Source organism: Pongo pygmaeus, chromosome 21, assembly GCF_028885625.2.
Source record: "Pongo pygmaeus isolate AG05252 chromosome 21, NHGRI_mPonPyg2-v2.0_pri, whole genome shotgun sequence".
In the NCBI taxonomy this organism is placed as follows: domain Eukaryota; kingdom Metazoa; phylum Chordata; class Mammalia; order Primates; family Hominidae; genus Pongo; species Pongo pygmaeus.
Genome location: NC_072394.2, coordinates 33,292,393 through 33,319,345, shown reverse-complemented (window position 1 = coordinate 33,319,345; position 26,953 = coordinate 33,292,393). Strand labels below are relative to the sequence as shown.

General features: G+C 49.7%; 1 protein-coding gene across 9 annotated transcripts; it reads left to right on the top strand.

Annotated features, from left to right (window-relative positions):
* The first annotated feature begins 4,586 nt into the window (after window positions 1-4,586).
* On the top strand, window positions 4,587-26,953 carry RBCK1 (RANBP2-type and C3HC4-type zinc finger containing 1). Of its 9 annotated transcripts, XM_063659313.1 has the most exons (13): window positions 4,985-5,067; window positions 6,167-6,311; window positions 13,773-13,866; window positions 13,979-14,177; window positions 15,607-15,728; window positions 15,818-15,991; window positions 17,057-17,217; window positions 18,323-18,434; window positions 23,249-23,428; window positions 24,423-24,521; window positions 24,882-25,025; window positions 25,622-25,675; window positions 26,276-26,953. In XM_063659313.1, exons 1-13 carry the CDS (start codon window positions 5,046-5,048, stop codon window positions 26,354-26,356), a joined length of 1,587 nt encoding a protein of 528 aa, XP_063515383.1. In that variant the 5' UTR covers window positions 4,985-5,045; the 3' UTR covers window positions 26,357-26,953. The 9 variants fall into 9 exon arrangements, with proteins under 9 accessions (XP_054323527.1, XP_054323531.1, XP_054323533.1 ...); XM_054467552.2 differs by lacking the exon at window positions 25,622-25,675 and having other exon boundaries at window positions 4,587-5,067; XM_063659314.1 differs by lacking the exon at window positions 6,167-6,311 and having other exon boundaries at window positions 4,940-5,067.

The window sequence follows — 26,953 nt, the reverse complement described above, 5'->3', positions numbered from 1 at the left end:
TATGTTATGGCTTCTGCCTTGCTCTTCTGGATCATCTGCTCTGGGGATAGCCAGCTGCCATGTTGCGAGGACACTCAATTACCCCTGTGGAAACTTACATGTGGTGAGGATCGTAGGTGTTCTGTAAATAACCAGCACCACCCAGGCACATGAGAGAGCTTTCTTGAGTCAATCCTCCAGCCCCAGTCAAGCCTTCAGATGACTGCAGCCCCAGCTGACATCTTAACTACAACCTCATGAGTGACCCTGAGCCACAACCATCTATGTAGCTGCTCCCCAGTTCCTAACCCACAGAAACTGTGTGACAGCATACATGTTGATTGCTGTTTTAAGCTATTAATTTGGGGAAATTTGCTACATATCAATAATTAATAACTTGTACAGATTCTCACAACAGCCTATGTGGGAGGAGCCATCATAATTACCATTGTACAGAGAAAGAAACTGAGGCCCAGATAGGGGGAATCTTTGTCCAGGGTCACACAGATAGTGAACTGTAGCACTGAGATTGGAACCCAAGTTTGAATGACTAGAGTCTACCCACTGAGGTGAAGGTGTTCCAGTTGAATGCCAGCTCTTCCCCTGAAGGGCCAAGGCTGAGACCAGAAAACCTGAAACAATATAGCTGCCCCCAATATAAATATGTGCAGGTAACTCAGGGCTGATGGTACATGACCAGAATAAATCAGCAGGGTCATTAGGAGAAAACAAGACAACAGGAGTGAAAACAGACAGAAACAAATATGCCCAGAGTTTGTATATCAGTATTATCAGACGCAGATTATAAAACAAAATGTTGGCCGGGCGCGGGGGCTCATGCCTGTAATCCCAGCACTTTGGGAGGCCGAGGCGCATGGATCACCTGAGGTCAGGAGTTCAAGACCAGCCTGACCAACATGGGGAAACCCCGTCTCAAATAAAAATACCAAAAAATTAGCTGGGCCTGGTGGCGAGCTCCTATAATCCCAGGTACTTCAGGAGGCTGAGGTAGGAGAATTGCTTGTACCCGGGAGGGAGAGGTTGCAGTGAGCTGAGATCGCACCTTCACACTCCAGCCTGGGCAACAAGAGCGAAACTCTGTCTAACAAAAAAAAAAAAAAATTTTTACTGTGCGTTTAAATAAATAAATAACCTAGAAACATTGCCAAAGTATAGAAAATTATATCACATGACAACAAATTTTAAAATAACCTAACAGAACTTCTAAAATAAAATAATACAATAATCAAAATTTTTAGGCCAGGCACAGTGGCTCACACCTGTAATCCCAGCACTTTGGAAGCCGAAGTGGGTGGATCACTTGAGGTCCGGAGTTTGAGACCAGCCTGTCCAACATGGTGAAACCCTGTCTCTACTAAAAATACAAAAAATTAGCCGGGAGTGGTGGCAGACACCTGTAATCCCAGCTACTCAGGAGGCTGAGGCAGGAGAATCACCTGAACCCGGGAGGCAGAGGTTGCACTGAGCCAAGATCATGCCATTTGCACTCCAGCCTGGGCAACAAGAGTGAAACTCTGTCACACACACACACACACACACACACACACACATTAAATTTAAAAGATGGGCTAAACAGCAAATTAGATATGGCTAAAAAGGGAATTAGTGAGACAAAAATCAGACACCAATCACAGATTCAAGAAACTCCATAAATTTCACACATAGACACATGATAGTAAAAATGCAAAAACCAAAGATTTTTTAAAAAAAATTCTTAAAAGCGCTCAGAGGAAAAGAATCAGAGAGTCTAAAAACAAAAAACAAAACAAAACAAAAAAAAACCCCAAAACAACAACAAAAAACAAACAAACAAAAAACCAGTACTACAACATGAATAAACCTCAAAAATGTTATGTCAAGAAAAACCCCAATTTTATGCCAAGTGAAAGAAGCTAGTCACAAAGGCTCACATATTGTCAAAACCTAATTTTCTTTTTGAGACAGGGTCTCACTCTGTCACCCAGGCTGGAGTGCAGTGGGACGATCACTGCTCTACAGGTGCACGCCATCACACTCGGCTAATTTTTGTACTTTTTGTAGAGATGGGGTTTCACCATGTTGCCCAGGCTGGTCTTGAATTCCTGGGCTCAAGCGATCCACCTGGCTTGGCCTCCCCAAGTGCTGGGATTACTGGCACGAGCCACTGTGGCCCATCAGTAAGATCTAATTTCTATAAAATATCAAGAAGAGGAAAGTCTATAGAGACATAAAGTGTATTAGTGCTGTCAGTTGGAGGATGGGAAAGAGGGAATGTCTTCTAATGAGTACAGGTCAATTTTGGGGTGATAAAAATGTTCTTTCTTTTTTTTTTGTCTGAGACAGAGTCTCGCTCTATCACACCGGCTGGAGTACAACGGTGCGATCTCAGCTCACTGCAACCTCTGCCTCCCAGGTTCAAGCCATTCTCATGCCTCAGGCTCCGCAGTAGCTAGGATTACAGATGCCCGCCACCACACCTGGCTAATTTTTGTATTTTTAGTAAAGACAGGGTTTCACCATGTTGGCCAGGCTGGTCTCGAACTCCCGACCTCAAGTGATCCGCCCACCTCGGCCTCTCAAAGTGCTGGGATTGTAGATGTGAGCCACCATGCCCAGCCAAAAATGTTCTAAAATTTGATTGTGGTGATGGGTATACAATTCTGTAAATGTTACTAAAAACTATTAAATTGTATATTTTAGGTGAGTGGATTTTATGGCATATAAATTATATCTCAATAAAGCTGTTTATAAAAAGAACAGCAGTTAGACTGACAGGTGATGATATCTCAATAAAGCTGTTTATAAAAAGAACAGCAGTTAGATTGACAGATGATGATATCCCAACAGCAACCATTTCCCAGCATTTTGGGAGGCCGAGGTGGGCAGATCATTTGAGCCCAGGAGTTCAAGACCAGCCTGGGCAACATGACCAAACCCTGTCTCTATAAAAATTAGCCAGGTGTGGTGGCACGTGCCCGTGGTTTGCAGCTACTCGGGAAGCTGAGCCCAGGAGTTGGAGGCTGTAGTGAGCCATGATCACGCCACTGCACTCCAGCCTGGGCAACAAGAGTGAAACTCCATCTCAAAAAAAAAAAAAAAAAAAAGGCTTCCCCAGGCCATTCAAATGTACAGCCAAGGTTGAGAAACATTGTCTAAAGGGATGTGTTTCAAGTAAAAGAAAAATTATCCCAGATAAAGGTCTGAGGTTCATTCCTTCATTCAACATATGGAGCCTCCATTATGTGTTTGGAACTGTTCTAGACACCAGGAACACAGCAGTGAGCAAAACAAATCAAAGTCCCTGCCCTCTAGGAGAGGAAAACAGACCCAGAATAACATAAATAAGTAAAATATGCTCCGTTAGACAGTAATAGATGCTGAGAAGAAAAAAATGAAGCCAGGAAAGCGGATGTGAAATGCTGGATACGTGTGTCTGTGAAATTTCAGATGGCGTAGCTAGGGAAGATTTTTGGGTAAAGACCAAAATAAAGGGAAGGAGGGAGCCATGCAGACGTTTGGGTTATGGCAGGTGCAAAGGCCCTAAGGCGGGAGTGTGTCTGACTTACTCCAGGACCCAGCAGGTCAATGGGACTTGAGTGGAATGAGGCAGGGGCAGGGCAGTCAGCTACGGAGACAGAGATCGGGAGGCAGTTTGCAAGCCCTGGGGAAGATCTCGGATTTTGCTTTAAGTGAGATGGGAGTACTTGGGTCGGGGAGTGGCATGGGTTTGATTTACATTTTAACAGGACTCTCCGGCAGCTAGGTGGAAATGGACGGTAGGGGGCAAAAAGAGAAGCAAGGAGGCCCAGGAGGAGGCTGGTTCAAGACCTCTCAGATGATGGAGCACTGATGGAGCTGGAGCGGGATGGGGCCGGAGGAGGTGAAGGATGAGATTCTGCAAGTGGAGCCCGCAGGATCTGCTGATCGATGGGACGAAGAACGGGAGAAAAATTAAAGCGGCGCATGAGGCAGACGAATGCAAATTTCACCAATAGCTCAACGAAAAGACAGACGGTGACCGCTGAGAGGCAGCGTAGGATCTGGGGAAGGGCGGGTTCCTGAGCCTGCCAGGCCTGGATTCAAACCTCGGCTGAGTGGCCTTGGACAGGTCATCAACAAACAGAGCCTTCGTTTATTCATGTGCAAACGCAGCCAAGGACCGGGCCTGCCCCGCGGTGTGCCTGAGGCTTGGGTGAGCAGGCGCCGGGCTCGCAGGGCGCGGTCCTAACCTGTCCCCAGCGGCTCGACCCTGTGGATCCCGCCGCCCTCCAGCCCCGGCTCTGGCTCCGGCTCCTGCTCAGGCTCCTGCTCCTGCCCCCGGCCCCCGGCCCCCGGCCCCGCCTCCGGCCCCGGGCCCCGCCCGCCCCGCCTCTCGGCCCAGCTCCTTCCCGCGGCTCTGCAGTGCGGCCAGCAAGGTGAGCCGGGCGGGGGTCCGGGGATCCGCGATCAGCCCCGGAGGACGGGGTGGGGTCGCCCCAAACAGGAGCGCCGAGACCGCTGGGACCCCGCACTCGGCGTCCGCCGCCTCCGGGTGGCCGGGCAGTGGAGGTCCAGGATGAGGCGACAATTTTTCCGGCCCCCGGTCCCGCCCCACTTCCGGGGCCGCCACTTTCACTTTCTCTTCCGCCGAAGCCGCTCCCCTTGTGAAGAACTGGGGCCTCCCGGGAGGAGAGAGGGCTTTCCCTTGAAACCCGGGACGCCAGGGGTGCTCCCGCAAGTGGGGGTCCTCCGGGACTTGGAAAGCCCCGGCTGGGCGGTGTCCGGGCGTCTTTTCCCCGCTTCTCCCCACCTCGGCTGGTCCCGTTTCCTCTTGTGCCCAGTGCGGACTTGTCTCGGCGCCCGCTGCCCTCTCACCGCCCCACGCAGGATCCCGGCCTGGTCACCGGGCAGTGTGATGCTTCCCGACTGCCGCGGGGACAGCGAGGCACAAACAGGGCTTGGGCCGCGCCGGAGGCCACACGGCCTGGCTGAGTTGCTCCTGGTCTCCCGCCTCTCCCAGGCGACCCGGAGGTAGCATTTCCCAGGAGGCGCCGTCCCCCCCAGGGGGATGGGCACAGCCACACCAGATGGACGAGAAGACCAAGAAAGGTGGGCACAGGCTGGAGGTGGCTGGGGAACTTCCGGTGGGAAGTGGGCCCCGCAGGACCTGGCCTTGCCTGCCCAGAAGGGCCTTGGAGAGGGGGCTTTAGCCTGCCTTCCCTCTACCCTCCTTCCCATCAGTTTCCTCCTTTGGTACCTGCTGGCTTCCAGAGCCATCTTGGGGCCTTGAGAACTCCTTGGGCTGGCTCTGTGCTGAGATGGGGCTAGGGGACTCGCAGAGGACACAGGGCATTGAACTTGGAGACCTCCTGGGCTGGTGGGAGACAGACGTCAGTTGACCTGAGAAGCAGGGGTCCTTGCCTCTTCTCTTGTCCCCTGCACCTAGGGTTGTAGAACGGAAGTCAGTCACTGCCTTGCTGGAAACTCTCCCATGTCCCTCTGTGTTCTCCAAACAAAACCCAGAGCCCCTGGGTGGCCCACAGGACATCTGTCCTCAGTCACCCCGCCATGCTCACTCTACTGGAGCCCCACTGGCTTCCTTCGGTTCTCATCCAACCATTTTTTGGCCAAGGCCCTTACTCTTCCTTCCATCTGGACCACTCTTCCTCACTGGAGCTTGACACGTGCAGCTTCTCCTCCTTCAGGTCTCAGCTTCAGTGTTACCCCCTCCCAGAGGCCTCCCCTGGTCTCCTTAACCTGTTTATTTCCCTGCCAGCAAGGATCGCAATCTGACTTTTTTTTTTTCTTGTTAAACTTGTTCATTGTCTCCCCACTGGGCAGGGAGATCCATAAGGAGAGGGGCCCTGTTTATAAATCTCTGTGGGATTCCAGTTCCTGGAACAGTGGGTGGCACACAGTAGGAGCTCAATAACTGCTTGTTGGATAAATGAATAGAAATATGACGGACCCTGGGAATATGAAGGACAAACAGAACCAAATGAGCCTAGTGTGAGGAGGAGTGGGGAATATCAGAGAACCCCTCCCAGAGAAAGGGACTTTTAGTCTGGGTGCTGAAGGATATGTAGGAGTTCACCAGGAAGACAGAGAAAGCAGCACCCACAAAGGATCGCCTCCTTTCCTACCCCATTACGCCCAGCTCCTGAAAATAAACCCTGTGCTAACTGGCTCCTGCTGTGCTGGCTTTCAGCAGAGGAAATGGCCCTGAGCCTCACCCGAGCAGTGGCGGGCGGGGATGAACAGGTGGCAGTGAAGTGTGCCATCTGGCTGGCAGAGCAACGGGTGCCCCTGAGTGTGCAACTGAAGCCTGAGGTCTCCCCAACGCAGGACATCAGGTGAGGAGTGCATGGCTGGCCTGAACCCAAGGGACAGCAGGACAGGACATTCTTGCCTGTAGAACAGTTCTTCTTAATGGCACGCTCTGGCTTCAGGAGGCCTGGCTTCTAACCCTAGTTATGTCATTAATCAACTGTGAAATATAGAGCAGGTCACTTCACCTCTCAGTGTGTCCTCATTTTAAAAATCAGACCGTAACAGTAGCTATCTCATAGGGTTGTTAGGAGGTGTACTGTATTAGGATGTTAGGCCTTATACAACAGAAGAAAACGGAACAGTGACGTAAACAAATTTGATGGCAGGGAGTCCAGATAGGGAGGTTCTGCTCCCGACAGTCCTCAGAGGCTCATATTGCTTCTCTCACTATTCTGCCATTCATTCCCAGATTCCTCATGGTGCAAAATGGCCATTCCAGCTCCATCCAGCCATCACATCACAGGACGAAGGGAAGAAAGACACCCCTCCACACTCCTCTAAAGAGCATAGCTCAAAAGTTGTACACACTTCTTCCATTAATTCCTATGGACCAGAACTGATTCCCACAGCTACAGTTCAGCTTGAGGGGAGACTGTATAGCCAAGATATTCAGCTAGAATTCAGGGGTTCGCTTGGTAAGGGAAGGGAGGAGAATGGATACTGTCGGTCTATGCTCCAGGAGACTTAAACTCAATGCTGAAACACTTTGCACAATGCCTGGCATGTGTTATGCACTCAATAAACATTAGTGTCTATGGTTCTTTTTTGACTGCTTTTTCATTACTGGATAGTAAGGCAATAGTTTTATGGTTTCTGATTTTCGGTTCTCTTGGTGGATCCCATTTGGTTTTTCTTAAAACAGTTTTATTTATTTATTTATCCTTACAGTTCAGCCATTTAAAGTATACAGTTGATTGGCTTTTAGCATATTCAAGGTTGTGCAGCCATTGCCACAATCAATTTTAGAACATTTTCATCATCCTGTAAAGAAACCTGGTACTCATTAGCAGTCAGTCCCCATCTCTCTACCTTTTCCCTAACTCCCCAACCTTAGGCAACCACTAATCTACTTTTTATCTCTAGGGATCTACCTTCTGGAAATTTCATATAAGTTGAATCGTGCAACATGTGGCCTTTTATGTCTGGCTTCTTTCACTTGGGATCGTGTTTTCTAGATTCATCCATGTTGTAGCATGTCTAACAACTTCATTCCCCTTTTTTTTTGACGTGGGGTCTCTTGTCCAGGTTGAAGTGCAGTGGTGCCATCATTGCTCACTACAGCCTCAACTTCCTGGATTCATACTGGCATGTACCACCACACCTGGCTAATTTTTTTCTTTGAGATGGAGTCTCACTCTGTCCCCCAGGCTGGAGTGCAGTGGCGCAATCTCGGCTCACTGCAAGCTCTGCCTCCCAGGTTCACGCCATTCTCCTGCCTCAGCCTCCCGAGTAGCTGGGACTACAGGCGCCCGCCACCACGCCCAGCTAATTTTTTGTATTTTTAGTAGAGACGGGGTTTCACCATGTTAGCCAGGATGGCCTCCATCTCCTGACCTCGTGATCCGCCCGCCTCGGCCTCCCAATGTGCTGGGATTACAGGCGTGAGCCACCGCGCCCAACCACACCTGGCTAATTTTAAAAAAATCTGTAGAGATAAGGTCTTGCTTTGTTGCCTGGGCTGGTCTTGAACTTCTGGCTTAAGCAGTCTTCCCACCTCAGCCTCTCAAAGTGCTGGGATTACAGGTGTGAGCCACCATGCCCAACCAGAACTTTATTCCTTTTTATTGCCAAATTATAATCTATTGTATGGACATACCTCATTATCTTTACTCATTAAATCAGTTGATGGACATTTGGGTGTTTCTATTTTTTGGCTATTATAAACAATGCTGCCGTGAACATTTGTGTCCAGCTTTTTGTGTGGACATGTTTTCATTTCTCTTGGGTACACACTAGCAGTGGAATTGCTGGGTCATACGGTAACTCTATGTTTAACCTTTTGAAGAAATGCCAGACAGTTTTCCAAAATGGCTGCACCATTTTACATTCCCACCAGCATATATGAGGGTTCTAGTTTCTCCACATCCTCTCTAACACTTGTTGTTGTTTATCTTTTTGATTATAGCCATCCTAGTAAGTTTGAAGAGGTATCTCATTGTGGTTTTGATTTGCAATTTCCTAACCATTTGATGACAAATGATGTTAAGCATCTTTTCATGAGCTTATTTGCCATTTGCATATTTTCTTTGGAGGTTTGCCTATTCAGGTCTTTTGCCCATTTTAAAATTGGGTTTATCTCTTTTTTTTTTTGAGATAGAGTCTCGCTCTGTCGCCCAAGCAGGAGTGCAGTGGTGCAATCTCGGCTCACTGCAACCTCTGCCTCCCAGGTTCAAGTGATTCTCCTGCCCCAGCCTCCCAAGTAGCTGGATTACAGGTGCCCACCACTACACCGGCTAATTTTTGTATTTTTAGTAGAGATGGGTCTTACCATGTTGGCCAGGCTGGTCTTGAATTCCTGACCTCAGGTGATCCACCCACCTTGGCCTCCCAAAGTGCTGGGATTACAGGCATGAGCCACTGCACCCAGCTGGGTTTATGTTTTTATTATTGAGTTGTAGGAGTACTTTATTCATTTTAGATAGAAGTGCCTTATCAGCTACATGATTTGCAAAAATTTTCTCTCATTCTGTGGATTGTCTTCTCACTTTGTTGATGGTATCCTTTGAAGCACAAAAGTTTTAAATTTTGATGATGTCCAGTTAGTCTATGTTTTATTTTGTTGTTTGTGCTTTTGGTGTCATATCTAAGAAATCATTGCCTCATCCAAGGTCATGAAGATTTACCTCTATTTTCTCCTAAAGATTTTATGGTTTTAGCTCTTACATTTAGGTCTTTGGTCCATTTTGATTTAATTTTTATATAAGGTGTGAGGTAAGGGTCCAACTTCATTCTTTTGCATGTGGATATTGAGTTGTGCCGGCACTATTTGTTAAAAAGGCTGTTTTCCTCTGTTTAATCATCTTAACCCTTTTTGGAAATTAATTGACCATAAATATGAGTGCTTATTTCTGGACTTTCATTTCTATACCATTGAACTATAATATATATCTGCCCTTACCCCAGTACCACACTGATTACTATAGCTTCATAGTATTTGAAATCAGGAAATACAAGTTCTCCAACTTTTGTTCTTTTTCAGTATTGTTTTGGTTATTGCAAGTCTCTTGAATTTCCATATAAATTTTACAATCAGCTTGTCTGTTTCTGCAAAAAAAACAACAACAACTGGGATTTTGGTAGGGATTTCATTGAATCTGTAGATCATTGGCCACTTGATTTTAAGCAAAATATTGAGATATCTACTTCTTGAAATGATTGCTTGAGACAGTACCTGTGTACTCCTTGCTATGAAAAATGAGGAAGTTAACATACTCATCTTCCACCTTTCCTTTTCCTGACTTTTTTTGTTGAAGTATCATTGAGGACACTTTCCCAGTTGACTTCCACTTGATCCCCTGAATTAACTAACTGGCACTGGCGTTTCCTTTGTAAAATGTACAACGTCAGCCACCATCTTGCTACTAAAGTGTAGCCCGTGGACCACAACATGGGGGGAATCTCAGGTCCCACCTCAGACTTGCTGGATCAGAACCTGAGTTTTGAGAGGCTCTGGGCAACGGGCACCTCTCAGACCTGCTGTTGGGTTCTCATCGATGGACCCGATGCTTCCTAGCAAATGATACCTGTTGTATGTGTTATTGGTAATAACATAGTTTACTTAGCTATTACATTAATTAATAAAACATGAGCACCGAAAGAGTTGTTTCTGTGAAAATAAGCTGATTGCTTTAAAAAGACAAGAGACAAATCACCAAAAAAAAAAAAAAAAAAAAAAGATTAACACTTTTGGGTGAGACAGTAGTAAGGAAATACAGTAAAAATCCAGAAGGGCTCTGTGCTCTGATGCTTCAGGAGTGTGTCTAAGTTCTTGCTCACTTTAAAGAAGCTGCTGCTAGAAATTATAGATCATGATTATGGATGTGGTTCCTACAAAAAAAAAGTAAAATCCATGGGAAACTCCAATTAGCAGGTATAAACTCATGCTGGGCATGGTGGCTCAGCACTTTGGGAGGCTCAGGCAGGAGAATGGCTTGAACTCGAGTTTAAGACCAGCCTGGGCAACATAGTGAGACCTTGTCTCTGCAAAAAATAAAAAAATTAGCCAGGCTGGATGGCACACACCTGTAGTCCCAGCTACTTGAGAGGCTGAGACCGGAGGATTATTAGACCCCAGGTGGTTGAGGTTGCAGTGAGCCACGATCATGCCTGAGTGACAAGGTGAAACCCTGTCTCAGAGAAAGAAAGAGAGAAAAGCCATTGGCTGTACACCTAGAGACTGGCCAGTGAATATGCATTTATAGTATGTAAGTTAAAATTAAGTGTTTAAGCTTTGTCTGCAGCTGTTTTTGTGATTCTCTGCTGTTCACCAGCAATCCTGATGTGACGTTGGATGAGAGAGCTCCAGCTGTATTTTTTTGTTGATAGTGTTAAGATTACAGCTTTAAAAAATTTTGTTTTCTAACATAATTAAGGCCTTTATGCTTTGCCTCTAGGTTGATTCTAAAAGTGTAACTCTACTAGAAAGGAGTTATAGTATTTTGATTATGGAAATATTATTCACTATAGAATAACTAGTGCAGTTGAAACCATATGCACTTTTATGTTTCAAAACCCTTATTGCTGGAAGAAGATTTTGGGGTTAAGATTCAGTCCTTTTCATTTTTTACTTTTCTTCTATTCTCCTGTATCAGGCTCATCTATGTTTGTTTTTCAAGAACTTTTCATGTGGAAAGTGTGGTAAACTTTTAGAGTCTTTGCATGTTTAAAAAGTTCTATATTTTGCTCTCTCAATTCATTGATAGTTGACTGGGTATTCAAATTGTTTACCCAAAGAATTTTGAGAGCATTTTCTGGACTGCTTTTAAACAAATTTCAGATATTATTTTATCCTGGAATACTTTAGTATGTGTCTTCACAAAATTAGGACTTGGTTGGACACGGTGGATCATGCTTGTAATCCTAGCACTTTGGGAGGCTGAGGCAGGTGGACTGCTTGAACCCATGAGTTCAAAACCAGCCTGGGCAACATAGTGAAACCTTGTCTCTACAAAACATTAGCTGGGCATGGTGGTGCGCCCCTCTAGTCCCAGCTACCCAGGAGGCTAAGGTGGGAGGGTCACCTCAGTCCAGGAGATTGAAGCTGCAGTGAGCCAAGATCATGCCACTACACTCCACCCTGGGTGACAGAAGTGAGACCCTGTCTCAATAAAAACAAAAACAAACAAAAACCCTCAATACTATTATCACACCTTAGAAAAGGAATAAGAATTCCTTAAAATCTGCTAATGCCCTGTTTATATTCAAATTTTCCTATTTCATTAGTGCTTTTTACAATTGGTTTCTTCAAATCAGGAGCCAAACAAGATCTACAGATAGCATTTCTTAATATGTCTTAAGTCCCTTTTATTCTCCTTCTCTATTTTTATGCCACTAGTTTTTTTTTAAGAAACCTGGTCTTTTGACCTCTAGAATTTTCCCCATATTCTGGATCTATCTATTACCTCTTCATGGTATGTATTAGGCCACTCTAGCATTGCTATAAATAAATATCTGAGACTGGGTAATTTATAAAGAAAAGAGGTTTAATTGACTCAGTTCTGCAGGTTGTATAGGAAGCATGGTCCTGACATTTGCTTGGCTTCTGGGGAGGCCTCAGTGAGCTTTTACTGAAGCGGGAGCAGGCACTTCACATGGTGAGAGAGGGAGCAAGAGAGAGAGTGGGGCGGGGGAGGTGCCACACTTTACAACAGCCAGATCTCACGAGGACTCACTATGGTGAGAAGTCACTACGGTGAGAGTGGCACTAGGCTGTGAGGGAGCACTGCCCCTATGACCCAAACACCTCCCACCAGGCCTCACCTTCAACACTGAGGATTACAGTTCAAGATAAGATTTGGGCAGGGACAAATACCCAAACTATCATGGTGTCATTTACTGTCTCCCGTTTTTCCTGTAACTGGTAATTAGAAATAAAGGTCCAGTTAGTCAGCAGTCACTTTTTTTTTTTGAGACAGAGTTTCACTCTGTTGCTCAGGCTGGAGTGCAGTGGTGCAATCTCGGCTCACTGCACGCTCCGCCTCCCGGGTTCACACCATTCTCCTGCCTTAGTCTCCTGAGTAGCTGGGACTACAGGTGCCCGCCACCACATCTGGCTAATTTTTTTTTTGTATTTTTAGTAGAGACAGGGTTTCACCATGTTAGCCAGGATGGTCTCGATCTCCTGACCTCGTGATCCACCCACCTCGGCCTCCCAAAGTGCTGGGATTCAGCAGTCACTTTTAATGTGCAGGAACTCTTCCTCATTTTTTGGTTGCTTCGTGCCTTTTCTTGCTTTCTGAATGCAATGTTTTCCCAAATCTCTCTGAAGGTACTAGTTAGACTTTACTGTTGCTTATTGTTCCATACCCTAAATGATCTCTGTTTCCTTTGGAGTCAGTTCTGTTTTTTCATCTTTTCATGCTTTTGGTTTTCCAAACATGTTGGAGGATCCTCAAGAAAGTTAAAACCACTTTCTCTGGAATAATACCATGTGGATTTAAATCCTGCCTCTGGCTGAACACAGTGGCTTACTCCTGTAATCCCACTTCGGGAGGCCAAGGTAGGAGGATCACTTGAGGCCAAGAGTTCAAGACCAGCTTTGGCAACATAGTGAGACCCTGTCTCTACAAAAACTTAAAAAATTAGCCAGGCATGGTGGCATGAGCCTGTGGTCCCAGCTACTTGGGAGGCTGAGATGGGAAGATCCCTTGAGCCCAGGAGGTTGACACTGCAGTGAGCCAAGGTAGCACTACTGCACTCCAGCCTAGGCCACAGAAAGAGAGCCTATGTCTTAAAATTAAATCAATACATACAAATGAATCCTGCCTCTAACAGTTATTAGCTGATTAGTTTGGCAGAGTCACTGTAACCTATCTGTGCCTCACATTTTTATCTGTAAAACCGGGATACAGCAGTACCTGTCTGATGGGTTCGTTGAGAGGATTAAATGAGTTAATACACATTAAGTGCATTAAATAGTCTTAGCACATAGTTAACAACAACTTTTGGTGGTTTGACTAAGGAGCAGGGGAGAGAAGATAGAAGAGGGTGGAGAGGTCAGGGAGGCACCAGATCATGGCGGCCCTTGTGTGCTGCCATGAGTTGATTCTAAGAGTAGCATGGAGCCATTGGAAGGGCCTAACTGGTGGGTTCTAATAAAGGAAGAAGCATGGGTGGGGCCTACCCCAGACTGGGGGTTGTGTGTGTGTGTGTGTGTGTGTGTGCATGGCCATGCACCTGTGTGCAAATATGTACATGTCTGTAGCCGGTGGCTGAGGCTGGACTCCTGGCCAGAGCCCATGCTGAACCCCTGCTGTTCTCTGCAGGCTGTGGGTGAGCGTGGAGGATGCTCAGATGCACACCGTCACCATCTGGCTCACAGTGCGCCCTGATATGACAGTGGCGTCCCTCAAGGACATGGTGAGTGAGGAGGCTGAGGGCGACACTGGGGTGGAGGCTCTCCCTTTCACTCCTGCTTCCTCTCTCTCCTCTGGCCCTCCCTTCCCACTCTCCCTCTCTTTACCCCCACCAGGTTTTTCTGGACTATGGCTTCCCACCAGTCTTGCAGCAGTGGGTGATTGGGCAGCGCCTGGCACGAGACCAGGAGACCCTGCACTCCCATGGGGTGCGGCAGAATGGGGACAGTGCCTACCTCTATCTGCTGTCAGCCCGCAACACTTCCCTCAACCCTCAGGAGCTGCAGCGGGAGCGGCAGCTGCGGATGCTGGAAGGTGAGGCTCTGCCCTGAGCACCACAGGACCCAGCGGGGGCCCTGGACTCACTTGAGGGCGTAGGGCAAGCAGGGGCAGAGCCCCTGGGTTTTTAGTCAGGGACTCACCCAGAGGACCCTATCCAAGTGGGGAAGAGAGGACCTAAGATACATGGGAGGGAGCATTTCAGGGACCCATCATGAGAACAGCTGGCATGGGGAGGGGTGGACTCCATCCAGGCTCTGGCATTTCCAGCTGTGTGACCTTGGGCAAGGTTGCTCCTATCTGCCGCCCAGTTTGCTAAAATCATAAATTGGGTATGACGGTGATGATGATAACTAGTGTTTATTCTTAATTTTTAACTTCTGAAATGTTTCAGACTTACAGAAAAGTTGCCAAATTTTACAAAGTAGTATATAAAGAATTCCCGTGTACCTTTCATGTGGGTTTTACCACATTTGCTTTCTTTCTTTTTTTTTTTTTTTTTTTGAGACGGAGTCTCACTCTGTCTCCCAGGCTGGAATGCAGTGGCGCAATCTCGGCTCACTGCAAGCTCCGACTCCCGGGTTCATGCCATTCTCCTGCCTCAGCCTCCGGAGTAGCTGGGACTACAGGCGCCCGCCACCACGCCCGGCTAATTTTTTATATTTTTAGTAGAGACGGAGTTTCACCGTGTTAGCCAGGATGGTTTCGATCTCCTGACCTTGTGATCCACCTGCCTCGGCCTCCCAAAGTGCTGGGATTACAGGCATGAGCCACCGCGCCCCGCCCACATTTGCTTTCTTTTATCATTCTCTTTCTATATAAAATTATTTTATTTTCTGAACCATTTTGAGAGTAAGTTGCAGACATGATGTCTCTTTCCCCTAAATAATTCAGTGTGCATTTCCTTGAAAAGAAAGGTCATTTTCTTACATTACTAGGTATAACATTCCAACTCAGGAAACTTAACGCTGATACAGTACTGGTATCCAGTCTACAGATCTTACTCAGATTTTACCAGTTGTCCCACTATTGTCATTTATAGCAAAAGACTTGGCATTCCGCTGTCATGTCTCAGTCCCTTTCAAAGAGTCCAGGCCAGTTTCTTTTTTTTGGCGGGGATTGGGGGCTGATGTTTCCTCCGGAATGGATCGAGTCACTGTTTTGGCAGGACCGCCTCAGCGGTGCTCTTGGGTCCCTCTTGGTGCATCCTTCAGGAGGCACAGAAGGGCAGGTGTTATGCTGGATTTTGAAGCTCAGAGGACATAGAAGCATTTTTCGGTGGAATAGGGACCCTGACCCTGGGGGAGCCAGGATGCCCACTTGGCCAGATGGAAGCTGGAGGTACCCCCAGGGAGGAGGGAGAGGATGGGGGAGGGTCTGCCTGGCTGGCTCAGAGAGACCCACTCCCATGGGTGTGGACCAAGTGGGCCTCGTGGAACCACCACCCTCTAACCCTCCTCCACAGATCTGGGCTTCAAGGACCTCACACTGCAGCCGCGGGGCCCTCTGGAGCCAGGCCCCCCAAAGCCCGGGGTTCCCCAGGAACCCGGACGGGGGCAGCCAGATGCAGTGCCTGAGCCCCCACCGGTAAGCTGTCCTTGGCCTCAGTATCCTCTTCTGTGCCCCTCCCTTGCCCCACCTTGCCCAGTCGGGCTCACAGCACCCTCTGCTCCCAGGTGGGCTGGCAGTGCCCCGGGTGCACCTTCATCAACAAGCCCACGCGGCCTGGCTGTGAGATGTGCTGCCGGGCGCGCCCCGAGGCCTACCAGGTCCCAGCCTCATACCAGCCCGACGAGGAGGAGCGAGCGCGCCTGGCGGGCGAGGAGGAGGCGCTGCGTCAGTACCAGCAGGTGGGCGCGGAAGTCCCTGGACAGACACCTGCAGACCGCACGGGGGAGGTGTAGGCCAGGAAGGGAGACACCTGCGCATTGCCGCTCCTCTCCGTTACTGCCTTGCCCCTCCCAACCATGCTGCTGGCAGTGACCCTGCACCTGGCTGTGACCTGCCCTCTCTCAAAGGTCACCCTGTGGCTGAGACCCGCTCCCTGGCTGTGGCGCACATCCAGGTTCACATGCCCCACTCCCACGTGGGCTGTGGCTCCATCCCCAGCTTTGACGCACCACCCAAGTATGGCTAGCTATGACCCCAGCACCCTAGCCATGACCACACCTCAGCTCGGACCTCACCCCCACCTGTCTGTGACCTAATCCTGCTCCACCTCGCGGTGACCTCACCCTGGACTCTCCCACTCCTGACCTCTTCCCTCTCGGGCTTGGCCCACCCCTGACTTCCTGAGAGCCTGGCCTGGCCCCTCACTGCTCCCTAGGGGGATGACCCCTGACCCGGGTCCTACGCCTTCCTTAGCCCTCCCCCGCCCCCATCGTGACACACCCCTAATGACACAGACATTGATCCCCGAGTGCTCCCCATTCTGGTCTCACCCCTGGCCCCACCTGCATTCTCCTTGGACCCGGTGCTGCCCCTGGCCACCCCACTCCTGTTCCCGTCTCAGCTCCCCGGCTTTGTCACTTCGCCACCCCTGACCTTGAGCTGGCTCCACCAGCCCTGGCCCGGGCCCTGCCCTGCTTCCTGACTCACCACTCAGACCCCGGCCCCCTCCCTTACCCTGCTGCCATTCCTCCCTCTCCTGGCGCCTTCCCTGGCTACCTGGCCAGCCTCCCCTCCCTTGGCTTCCCCACCTCCGCCTGGCCTCGCTCCCAGCCCCGCCCCTCCCAACCTGCCTGCTCCTGCCCACCCCCATCCCCGATCCCCGATCCCCGATCCCGACGGGCTCCCAGCTTTGCCTCTTGCTGGTCTGACCCAGCCCTGACCACGCCCCCTGGCCCTCCCCCCTTCGTGGTCTGACCCGCCCCCGAGGCCCTGACCCGCCCCGTGGCCCCGCCCCGTGTGCCCAGCGGAAGCAGCAGCAGCAGGAGGGGAACTACCTGCAGCACGTCCAGCTGGACCAGAGGAGCCTGGTGCTGAACACCGAGCCCGCCGAGTGCCCCGTGTGCTACTCGGTGCTGGCGCCCGGCGAGGCCGTGGTGCTGCGTGAGTGTCTGCACACCTTCTGCAGGTGCGGCCCCCAATCCCATCCCCGGCAATGCAGCTTTATCAAAGCCGCCAATTACGCAGGGCTGGACGTGGGTGGGGCCCTGTGCTCTGATACCTCATTGGACGCCCGCGAAAACCTACGAGGTAGGCTCCGTCTCCCCATTTTGCAGATGAGGAACCTGAGGTACAGAGAGGCCCAGCAGCTTACCCAAGGCCACATGGCTCATAAGAGAAGCAGCCTAGACGTGAACGCAGGCATGGGTAGAGACTCCAGAGCCTCCCTTCCCCTCTACCTTTCACCGCCCAGGCTCCTGCAGCCACGCTGCTCTCAGCCTCGCTGTGGGCATCTGCCAGTTTCTGAGTCTCCTGTCGTGGCCCTTCCACCCCTGTATGTGGGCAACACAGACCCACTCACCACAGCGGACCCTTGTGGAGCAGCCCCTGGGTGACAGGCTCCGTGCCTGCCTCCTGGAGCTTACATTCCAACAGAGAGGCTGATGTAAATCGGATAATCACTGGTTGATGTCTTTGTGAATTGTGTCAAATGCTACATAAAGTACATTAAGAGACAACAGGAGTCCTTCCCAGAGAGGGTGGTCTGGAAGCTTCCAAGGAGGTAGCTCCAGAGCAGGGACCGGAAGGCCTGCTGTAGGTGTGGGGTGTGGGCCTGGCCTGTTGGAGGAGACCGAGGAGGTCTCTTGGTGGCTGGAGCAGAGGGATGAAGGGGGTAATCAGAGCAGGATAGAGAGGTGTTGGGTCCGTGAGCAGCAGTGACGAGTTGGGATTTGTTCTGGGTGGGATGGGGGTCACTGGGGAGACATGGCTGCTATTCTGAGATAGACTTTAGGGGCCAGATGGATGCAGGGAGCCCAGTGAGGAGGCTCCTGGAGTCACCCAGGTGGGGGATGTTGGGCCTGGACCAGAGAATCAGAGCGGCAGTATGGAGACAGGGTGGAGGCCTTGGTGATGGGTTGGTGAGAGGGATGGGAAGGAAGGAGATATTGAGGAGAAGTCCACCTGGGGTGACTGAGTGAGGCCCCTGGGGTCAGGCCTTGCCATGTGAGGGGTGGAGTCCCCAGTGAAGGGGGTTCCTATGATCCTAATTCTTCTCCCCTCCCCTCCACTAGGGAGTGCCTGCAGGGCACCATCTGCAACAGCCAGGAGGCGGAGGTCTCCTGCCCCTTCATTGACAACACCTACTCCTGCTCGGGCAAGCTGCTGGAGAGGGAGATCAAGGCGGTAAGGCCTCAGGGTGGGCGACATACCCCAAGTCCTAAGGAACTGGGCCCCAAGCAGGCAGCAGACATCTTTCTTTTTTTTGTTTTTTTTTTGGAGATGGGGTCTCACTATGTTGTCCAAGCTGGTCTCAAACTCCTGGGCTTGAGCGATTATTCATCTTCAGCCCCCCAGACATTTTTCAAGAGCTTTGTCCATGTGGGGTGTTGAGACCCCAAGCAGAAAAAGAATTGAGGGGAGTAGCTAGTCAAGAAACCACATCTATGAAGGAAGGACAGCAGAGTTGTTAAGAGTCAGGGACTCGGCTGGGCGTGGCAGCTCACACCTGTAATCCCAGCACTTTGGGAGGACAAGGTGGGCAGATTGCTTGAACCCATGAGTTCCAGACCAGCCTGGGCAACATGGCAAAAAATATTCAAAAAACAGCCAGGCGCGGGGGCATGCGCCTGTAGTCCTAGCTACTTGGGCGGGGTCTGGGATGAGTGGGCTGAGGTGGGAGGATTGCTTGAGCCTAGGAAGTCAAGGTTGCAGTGAGCTGTGATTGTGCCACTGCACTCCAGCCTGGGCGACAGAGTGAGACCTTGCCTCAAAAAAAGAAAAAAAAAATTAGTCGGGGAACTCTGGAGCCTGGTGGCCTGGGTGTGTGACCATAAGTCAGATATTTAACCTCTCTATGCCTCTATCTCATCTCTGTTAGAGTCAGAGTTACAGCTTCTATTTCCAGGATTGCAAAGATTACAGTAGAGGATATGTGTAGTATATAGAGTAGTACATCCAGGCGCAGTGGCTCATTCCTATAATCCCAGCGCTTTGGGAGGCCAAGGCGGGTGGATCACCTGAGGTCGGGAATTCGAGACCAGCCTGACTAACATGAAGAAACCACGTCTCTACTAAAAATAGAAAATTAGCCGGGTGTGGTGGCGCATGCCTGTAATCCCAGCTACTCGGAAGGCTGAGGCAGGGGAATTGTTTGAATCCGGGAGGCGGAGGTTGTGGTGAACTGAGATCGCGCCATTGCACTCTAGCCTGGGCAACCAGAGCGAAACTCCGTCTCAACAAATATATATATATTTAGAGTAGCGTTTGTCACATAGTAAGCCTTTGTTGTTGTTAGCGCTTACTGTGTAACAAATCACTGCAGGCTCAAAACAACAGTCATTTATTTAGCTCATAAATCTGCAAGTTAGGACAGTTGGCCCTCTGTATCTGTGGGTACCACGCTGGAGAATTCAACAACAGTAGATAGAACATATTCTTAAAAAAACAAAAAAAAAATTACAATAAAAAACAAATTTAAAAAACAGTACAGCATAAACTATTTGTATAACATTTATGTTATATTAGGTATTATAAATAATCTACAGATGATTTAAAGTGTATGGGAGGATGTTGGTAGGTTGTATGCAAATACTGCGCCATTTTATATGAGGGGTTTGAGCATCCATGGATTTGGGTATCTGCAGGGATCTTGGAACCAATTCTCTCTGGATACCAAGGGATGACTATAATTTGGGTTGGACTTACCCGGATGGTTCTTCTGGTCTGGGCAGGGCCTCGCTGATTTCACCTGGGCCTAGCTGGTGGGTCAGCCGCGGTGGCCTGGTTTATAATGGTCTCATCTGTGATAACTGAGATGACCGGGGCCTCCTTCCACTTCAGTGTCTCATCCACCAGCGGGCTGCCCGGACCTTCTCATGTCATGGTGATCTTGGGGTTCCAAGAGCAGCCATGGGGAGCCCCAGTGCATGAGTACTTTCTAAGTCTGCTCATCTCTCACTTGACACTGTCCCATTGGCCAAAGCAAGTCCCATGCTCAAGCACAGAGTCCACTGGGAAGGGACCACCCAAAAGTGTGGAATCGGGGAGACAGAAACAAATTGGAGTCACCACTCCGCCAGTCTGTCACAGCGTTATGTGTGTCTGCGTACGTGTGTGCTTGCCGCTGGCGCTCTTCATGAATTCATTAGCAGGTTCTCTGCCTGACTGCTGGTGATCTTTAGCAAGTTGTTTCCCTTCTGTGGGCCTCCATTTCCTCATCTGAAAAGTGGACAGTTGGGCTTGATTCATGGTTTTCAAACTGCTGGGAAATGATATCAAGAGCAGCCCCATTTTTCTCTGTTGTCTCTGGGTGGTTGCTGAGGCTCCTTTGCTCTGGCCTGGAGAGACCTCATGACCAGTCATTCCATATGTCCCCAGCAGCCATAGCCATTTGCTTAGAGGTTTCCCTGTGCAGTCCACCCCAGCCAAGGGGCATTATGCTGGGGCCAGGGTTCATGCCAAAGGGCTGCATGAACTTCCCTGGAGCCCACTGGAGTTGACGTGAGTCTCAGAAAATGGTCAAGTGTGACAGAGAGAAGGGGGCAGGGATCAGCCAAGTAACGTAGTGGAGGTTGTTTTTACAAAAACAGAAAAATATGCCTCACCACACAGAACCAGAGCAGAAATCAGAGAGAAAATCACCCACAAACCCAGGAAATCCTCTAATTGCATTTTATCCTATTTCCTTCAGTATCTCTGGGCAAATTTTTTTTTTTTTTCCTTTTTGAGATGAAGTCTCGCTCTGTCATCCAGGCTGGAGTGCAATGGTGCGATCTCAGCCCACTGCAACCTCTGTCTCCCGAGTTCAAGCGGTTCTCCTGCCTCAGCCTCCCGAGTAGCTGGGATTACAGGCTCACACCACCATGCCCAGCTAATTTTTGTATTTTTAGTAGAGACGAGTTTTCACCATGTTGGCCAGGTTGGTCTTGAACTCCTGACCTCAGGTGATCCACCCACCTCGGCCTCCCAAAGTGCTAGGATTACAGGCGTGAGCCACCGTGCCCAGCCAGATATGATTTTTTAAGTCAACTTTACTTAAGTATACTTTGCACACAGTAAAATGTACTCATTGTAAGTATGCAGTCAGGTAAATTTTAACAAATGTAACTCTCGTAACCACCAGCCACTGTTACATATAACATAGGCATGATTTCTGCGTCATTGTAACCAGCATGGATACAATAGCTTTAGCTTTTGTTATTTTGCTATAGAATTTTTCTAAAGATTATTACAAATCTCAATAGCACATATACTGTTTATACCTCTTAGTTCTAGTTTCTCAGTTTGTAATACTCCTTCAAGGAATGTTTTACATGGTGTATTTTTTTTTTTTTTTTTTTTTTTTTTGAGACGAAGTCTCACTCTGTCGCCCAAGCTGGAGTACAGTGGTGTGATCTTGGCTCACTGCAACCTCCACCTCCTGGGTTCAAACGATTCTCCTGCCTCAGCCTCCCAAGTAGCTGGGACTACAGGCAGACGCCACCATGCCCAGCTAATTTTTGTATTTTTAGTAGAGATGGGGTTTCACTATGTTGGCCAGACTAGTCTTGAACTCCTGACCTTGTGATGCGCCCGCCTCGGCCTCCCAGAGTGTTCAGATTACAGGCATGAGCCACCGTTCCTGGCTGGTGCATCTTATATATTATTTTCTTGGGATAAAGTTAAAGAAGTGGGATGGGTACCAAAGGGTCAGAAAAGTTTGGGATGGTTGAAATGTTATTGCCACATTGCTTTCTCAGTGCTGTGTACGAGCATACTAGTTTGTTTGTTTAATTTTTATTTTTTATTTTTGCGGGTACATAGTTGGTGTATATATTTCTGGGGTACATGAAATACTTTGATACAGGCAGGCAGTGTGTAATAATCACATCATGGAGAATGGGGAATCCATCCCCTCAAGCATTTATCCTTTGTGTTACAGACAATCCAGTTATACTCTCTTAGTTATTATAAAATGTACAATTAAATTATTGACCATAGTCTGTTGCGCTATCAAATACTAGGTCTTATTCTATTTTTTTCTACCAATTTACCATCCCCACTCCGCTCTCACGCCCCACTACCCTTTGCAGCCTCTGGTAGCCATCCTTTTACTGTCTGTCCTCGTTAGTTCAGTTGTTTTGATTTTTAGCATCTGCAAGTGAGAACATATAACGTTTGTTTGTCTGTGCCTGGCTTATTTCATTTAACATAATGACCTCCAGTTCTTCCATGTTGCTGTAAATGACAGGATTGCATTCTTTTTTGTGGCCAAATAGTACTCCATTGTATATATGTACCACGTTTTCTTTATAGGATACTAGTTGCATCATGTCTTTCCCAACATTGCTTATTATTTATGTTCTTTTCTTTATTGTGAGAAAACAGACGTAACATTTACCATTTTAACCAGTTTTTAAGTGTACAGTTCAGTGGCATTAAGTACATTCACACTGTTGTGCAACCATCACCACCATCCACCTCCAAAACTTTTAGAAATTCCCCCCACTTTCTTTTTACTTTTCTTTTCCTTTTTTTTTTTTTTTAGCTAGGATTTCATTCTGTCACCCAGGTTGGAGTGCAGTGCATCAGTCATGGCTGACTGCAGCCTTGACTTTCTGGGCTCAAGCGATCCTCACAACCCGGCCTCCCAAGTAGCTGGGGCTACAGGTGTGAGCACCACACCTGGTTATTATTATTCTGTTGTTGTTGTTAATTTTTTGGTAGAGATGAGGTCTCACTGTATTTCTCAGGCTGGTCTGAAACTCTTGGCCTCAAGGAATCCTCCTGCCTTGATTGACCTCCCAAAGTGCTGGGATTACAGGTATAAGCCACCACACCTGGCCTAAAATCCACTCTTTGAATGGAGTTTTTCAACACTGTGAGGATTACATGAAGAAAAAAGCCTGGGCCTGGGTTGGAGTTTATGGGCTGGGGGCTTTCTGGAGGGTATTTGGTGGTCAAGGGTCATAGGTCAGGTGTTCTGAATCCTGAGCAGCAAGGACATGGTATGTTGGCAGCTCCTGACCCCTGAGGATTACCAGCGATTTCTAGACCTGGGCATCTCCATTGCTGAAAACCGCAGTGCCTTCAGCTACCATTGCAAGACCCCAGATTGCAAGGGATGGTGCTTCTTTGAGGATGATGTCAATGAGTTCACCTGCCCTGTGTGTTTCCACGTCAACTGCCTGCTCTGCAAGGTGGGGCAGGGACTCACCCCGCCTAGTCACTGTCATCTTGCCTGGAGCTCACCACACTGCAGTGCTTGTTCTCCTGGGAAGGGAGCTGTGACACTGGCCTGCTAGTCATGACTTAGAGCTGCATGTCAGTGGGAGAGCGTGGCTTGAGTCTGAACCGAGCCCTGGCCCCACAGACGGAGTCCCAGACCCAGCCTCAGATGGATCCTCAAACCTAGGCAGCCCTGGTTCACAATGGATCCCTGACCCTGGAACAGTCTGACCTCAGTCACAGACTGAATCCCAGTCCACATTGAGCCCTGACCCCATCCAAGTCCACAGACTTGGCCTCTGACCAAACCTGACCCTGCACTTGTCATTTAAGGTGGTTCCATATTCAGCTCAGACCCTGAACCGAGCTCTGACCCTGGCTTCTGACTGAACCTGTCACAGACTAAGCCCTGACCCTGGCCCTATACCACGTCTCCACCCCTGTCCTGAACTGAGTGCTGACCCCAAACCTAGACAGCCCTACCTGATCCTTCCCCCAGGCCTGTCCCCGCTGCTTCATCTCAAAAGTTGAAGGCGAGGAGCCGGTGAACAGGTCTGGAGCCTGGTCTCAGACTCAGCCTGAGCAAGCTCGGTCTGGGGTCATTGGGCCTGTGACCCCGGGCAGGCCCTTGGCAGGGATGCAGGGGTCTCACCCTAGGGGTATAAGGGATTTCTGTGCCCATCAGAACTTAAATAAGCTGGGTGCGGCAGCACGTGTCAGTGGTCCCAGCTACTCAGGAGGCTGAGGTATATTTTGCTGTTAGCATATGTGATGACCTTGACTTCACCTCCCAGGCGCCAGTATCCTCTTCTGTAAAATGGCTTATGCATTACAAAGTGAGGTCCTGCCAGTGACTACACCTAGAAGCATTACGTGCCTTTGTGGACTCCTGCCCTGCTCCTCACCTCTCCCAGCTTCTTCACCCCTTGAGGAACCTTCTTACCTTGAGCCCCTCACCCGCTACAGGCCATTCATGAGCAGATGAACTGCAAGGAGTATCAGGAGGACCTGGCCCTGCGGGCTCAGAACGATATGGCTGCCCGGCAGACGACAGAGATGCTGAAGGTGAGGCTGGGACAGGGCCGAGGCCTAGGGATTTTAAGTTCTGGGATCCAGGTGGGGGCTGGGGGCTTCTAAGTAAGGGCTGTGCTCACACATCCCTGGAGGCTCTGACCTCCCTTCTGGGTGTCACTCCCATCTGGAGGTGGGACTTAGGCCAAATGGTCATGTCAGGAAGAGCGTCTGGGTGGAGGGTGGAGACACAGGAATGAAGAGGGGGTTGCTGGATGGAGCCTGGCCTGGCAGAGCCGCACAGGAGAAACTCCACAGCTCTAGAGGGTCACCACCTTCTCCCTGGCATGAGGAGGGGCCAGGCTGGGTGACTGCCCCAGCCCCGCCCCAAGGCCGGCGCCTGCCCCACTCCAGGTGATGCTGCAGCAGGGCGAGGCCATGCGCTGCCCCCAGTGCCAGATCGTGGTGCAGAAGAAGGACGGCTGCGACTGGATCCGCTGCACCGTCTGCCACACCGAGATCTGCTGGGTCACCAAGGGCCCACGCTGGGGCCCTGGGGTGAGTCTTTGCTCATGGTGGTGTGGAGAGGGTGCCCTTGTGGGGTTTGCCTTAGAGGAGGGCTTGGAAAACTACAGCCCATGGGCCATATCCAGCCCAGCACCTGAATTTGTACAGCTCCCGAGGCAAGAATTTTTTTTTTTTTTTTTTGAAACGGAGTTTCGCTCTTGTTGCCCAGGCTGGAGTGCAATAGCGCAATCTCAGCTCACTGCAACCTCCGCCTTCTGGGTTCAAGCAATTCTCCTGCCTCAGCCTCCCAAGTAGCTGGGATTACAGGCATGCGCCACCACGCCTGGCTAATTTTGTATTTTTAGGAGAGATGGGGTTTCTCCATGTTGGTCAGACTGGTCTCAAATTCCCGACCACAGGTGATCTACCCGCCTCGGCCTCCCAAAGTGCTGGGATTACAGGCGTGGGCCACCGTGCCGCAAGAATGTTCTTTACATCTTTAAATGGTTGAAAAAATACCAAAAGACTATTTTGTGACATATGAAAATTACATGAAATCCACATTTCAGTGTCCGTAGGTAAAGTGCTTTGGCGCACAGCCATGTTCATTCATTCACATGTTGTCTGTGGTTGCTTTTACACTACAGAGGCAGAGGCCGTATGGCTGCCCAGCCCAAAATGACTGGCCCTTTGCAGAAAAGGTTTGCCCACCCCTGCCCTAGAGGACAGCAAGTAAAGGTTTGATCTGGAGTCGGAGGTGGATTGGCCCCTGGCTCTGGCACATACTGACTGTGCGATTAGGCTGCCACTCACCTCTGTCAGCCCCATTTCCTCTGTGAAATGGAGATGACAGCTGGGCTTATCTCAGGCTTGTTGTCAGAATCAAGTGGAAAAATTGCAAGAGAAGTGCTTAGAGAGCCTGTCACTTGGTGAGCACTCTTGCAGATGGTAGCTGTCATTATTAGGGGTATGCTCTGGAATTGGGGGCCTGTTATGTTCAGGTAGACTTTCAGACAGGTGGAGGCAGAGGAAACTGCGTTCTTGCATGCTGACATGTCTAGAATATGCAGAGTGGTCAGATCCTCTCCCTGGCCTGTTCCTGGATCTAGGCGTGGGTAGACTGAGTGCTGTGGGAGCCCAGAAAAGGCCTCAGTGACTCTCCATCAGGTAGCTGAGGCCGACAAGGCCATTCTTGCAGGAGGACCTGCAGAGACAAAGGCCCTGGGTGGGAGAGTGTTAGGCTGTGGGGGCAGTTTCTCTGCACTGCGCTGACATTCTCTTCTCTTCCTCCCATCCTCTAGGGCCCAGGAGACACCAGCGGGGGCTGCCGCTGCAGGGTAAATGGGATTCCTTGCCACCCAAGCTGTCAGAACTGCCACTGAGCTAAAGATGGTGGGGCCACATGCTGACCCAGCCCCACATCCACATTCTGTTATGGGGCAGGGCTGGGCTTGGGGCTCTGGCTCCAACTTCTGGCTGGGAGATGCTTTTGTGCAGAGGCCAAGTCCCTGAGCTTCGTGGACAGCCTTGCTTGCTGTAGCGTTGTAGGGGCCCTGCCTGCACTGCTGTTGTCCACGGTCACATCTGCCCCAGTGCTTTTGTCCTTCCCTTGGGGCTTGCCGGCCAGACTTCTCTCCCCTGCAGCTCCCACCTCTGCCTGACCCCAGCCTTAAACATAGCCCCTGGCCAGAGGCCTTGCTGAGTGGAGCCTCTGTGTGACTCCGTACTCCTCCCACCACAACACTCATCTGTCGAACACCAAGCACTCTCAGCCTCCCCGCCTTCCCCTGTCAGCTTTCTGGGGCTAACTTCTCTGCCTTTGTGGTTGGAAGCCTGGGGCCTCTTAGAACTCTTGCTAACCTGTTCAGAGCGAGGAAGGAGAAAGCACAGTTTTGAAAGCACAGCCCGTCAGGTCCGGCTCTGCATCTCCCTCTCTGTAGCCTGTGTAAGCTATTATAATTAAAACGGTTTTCCGGGAA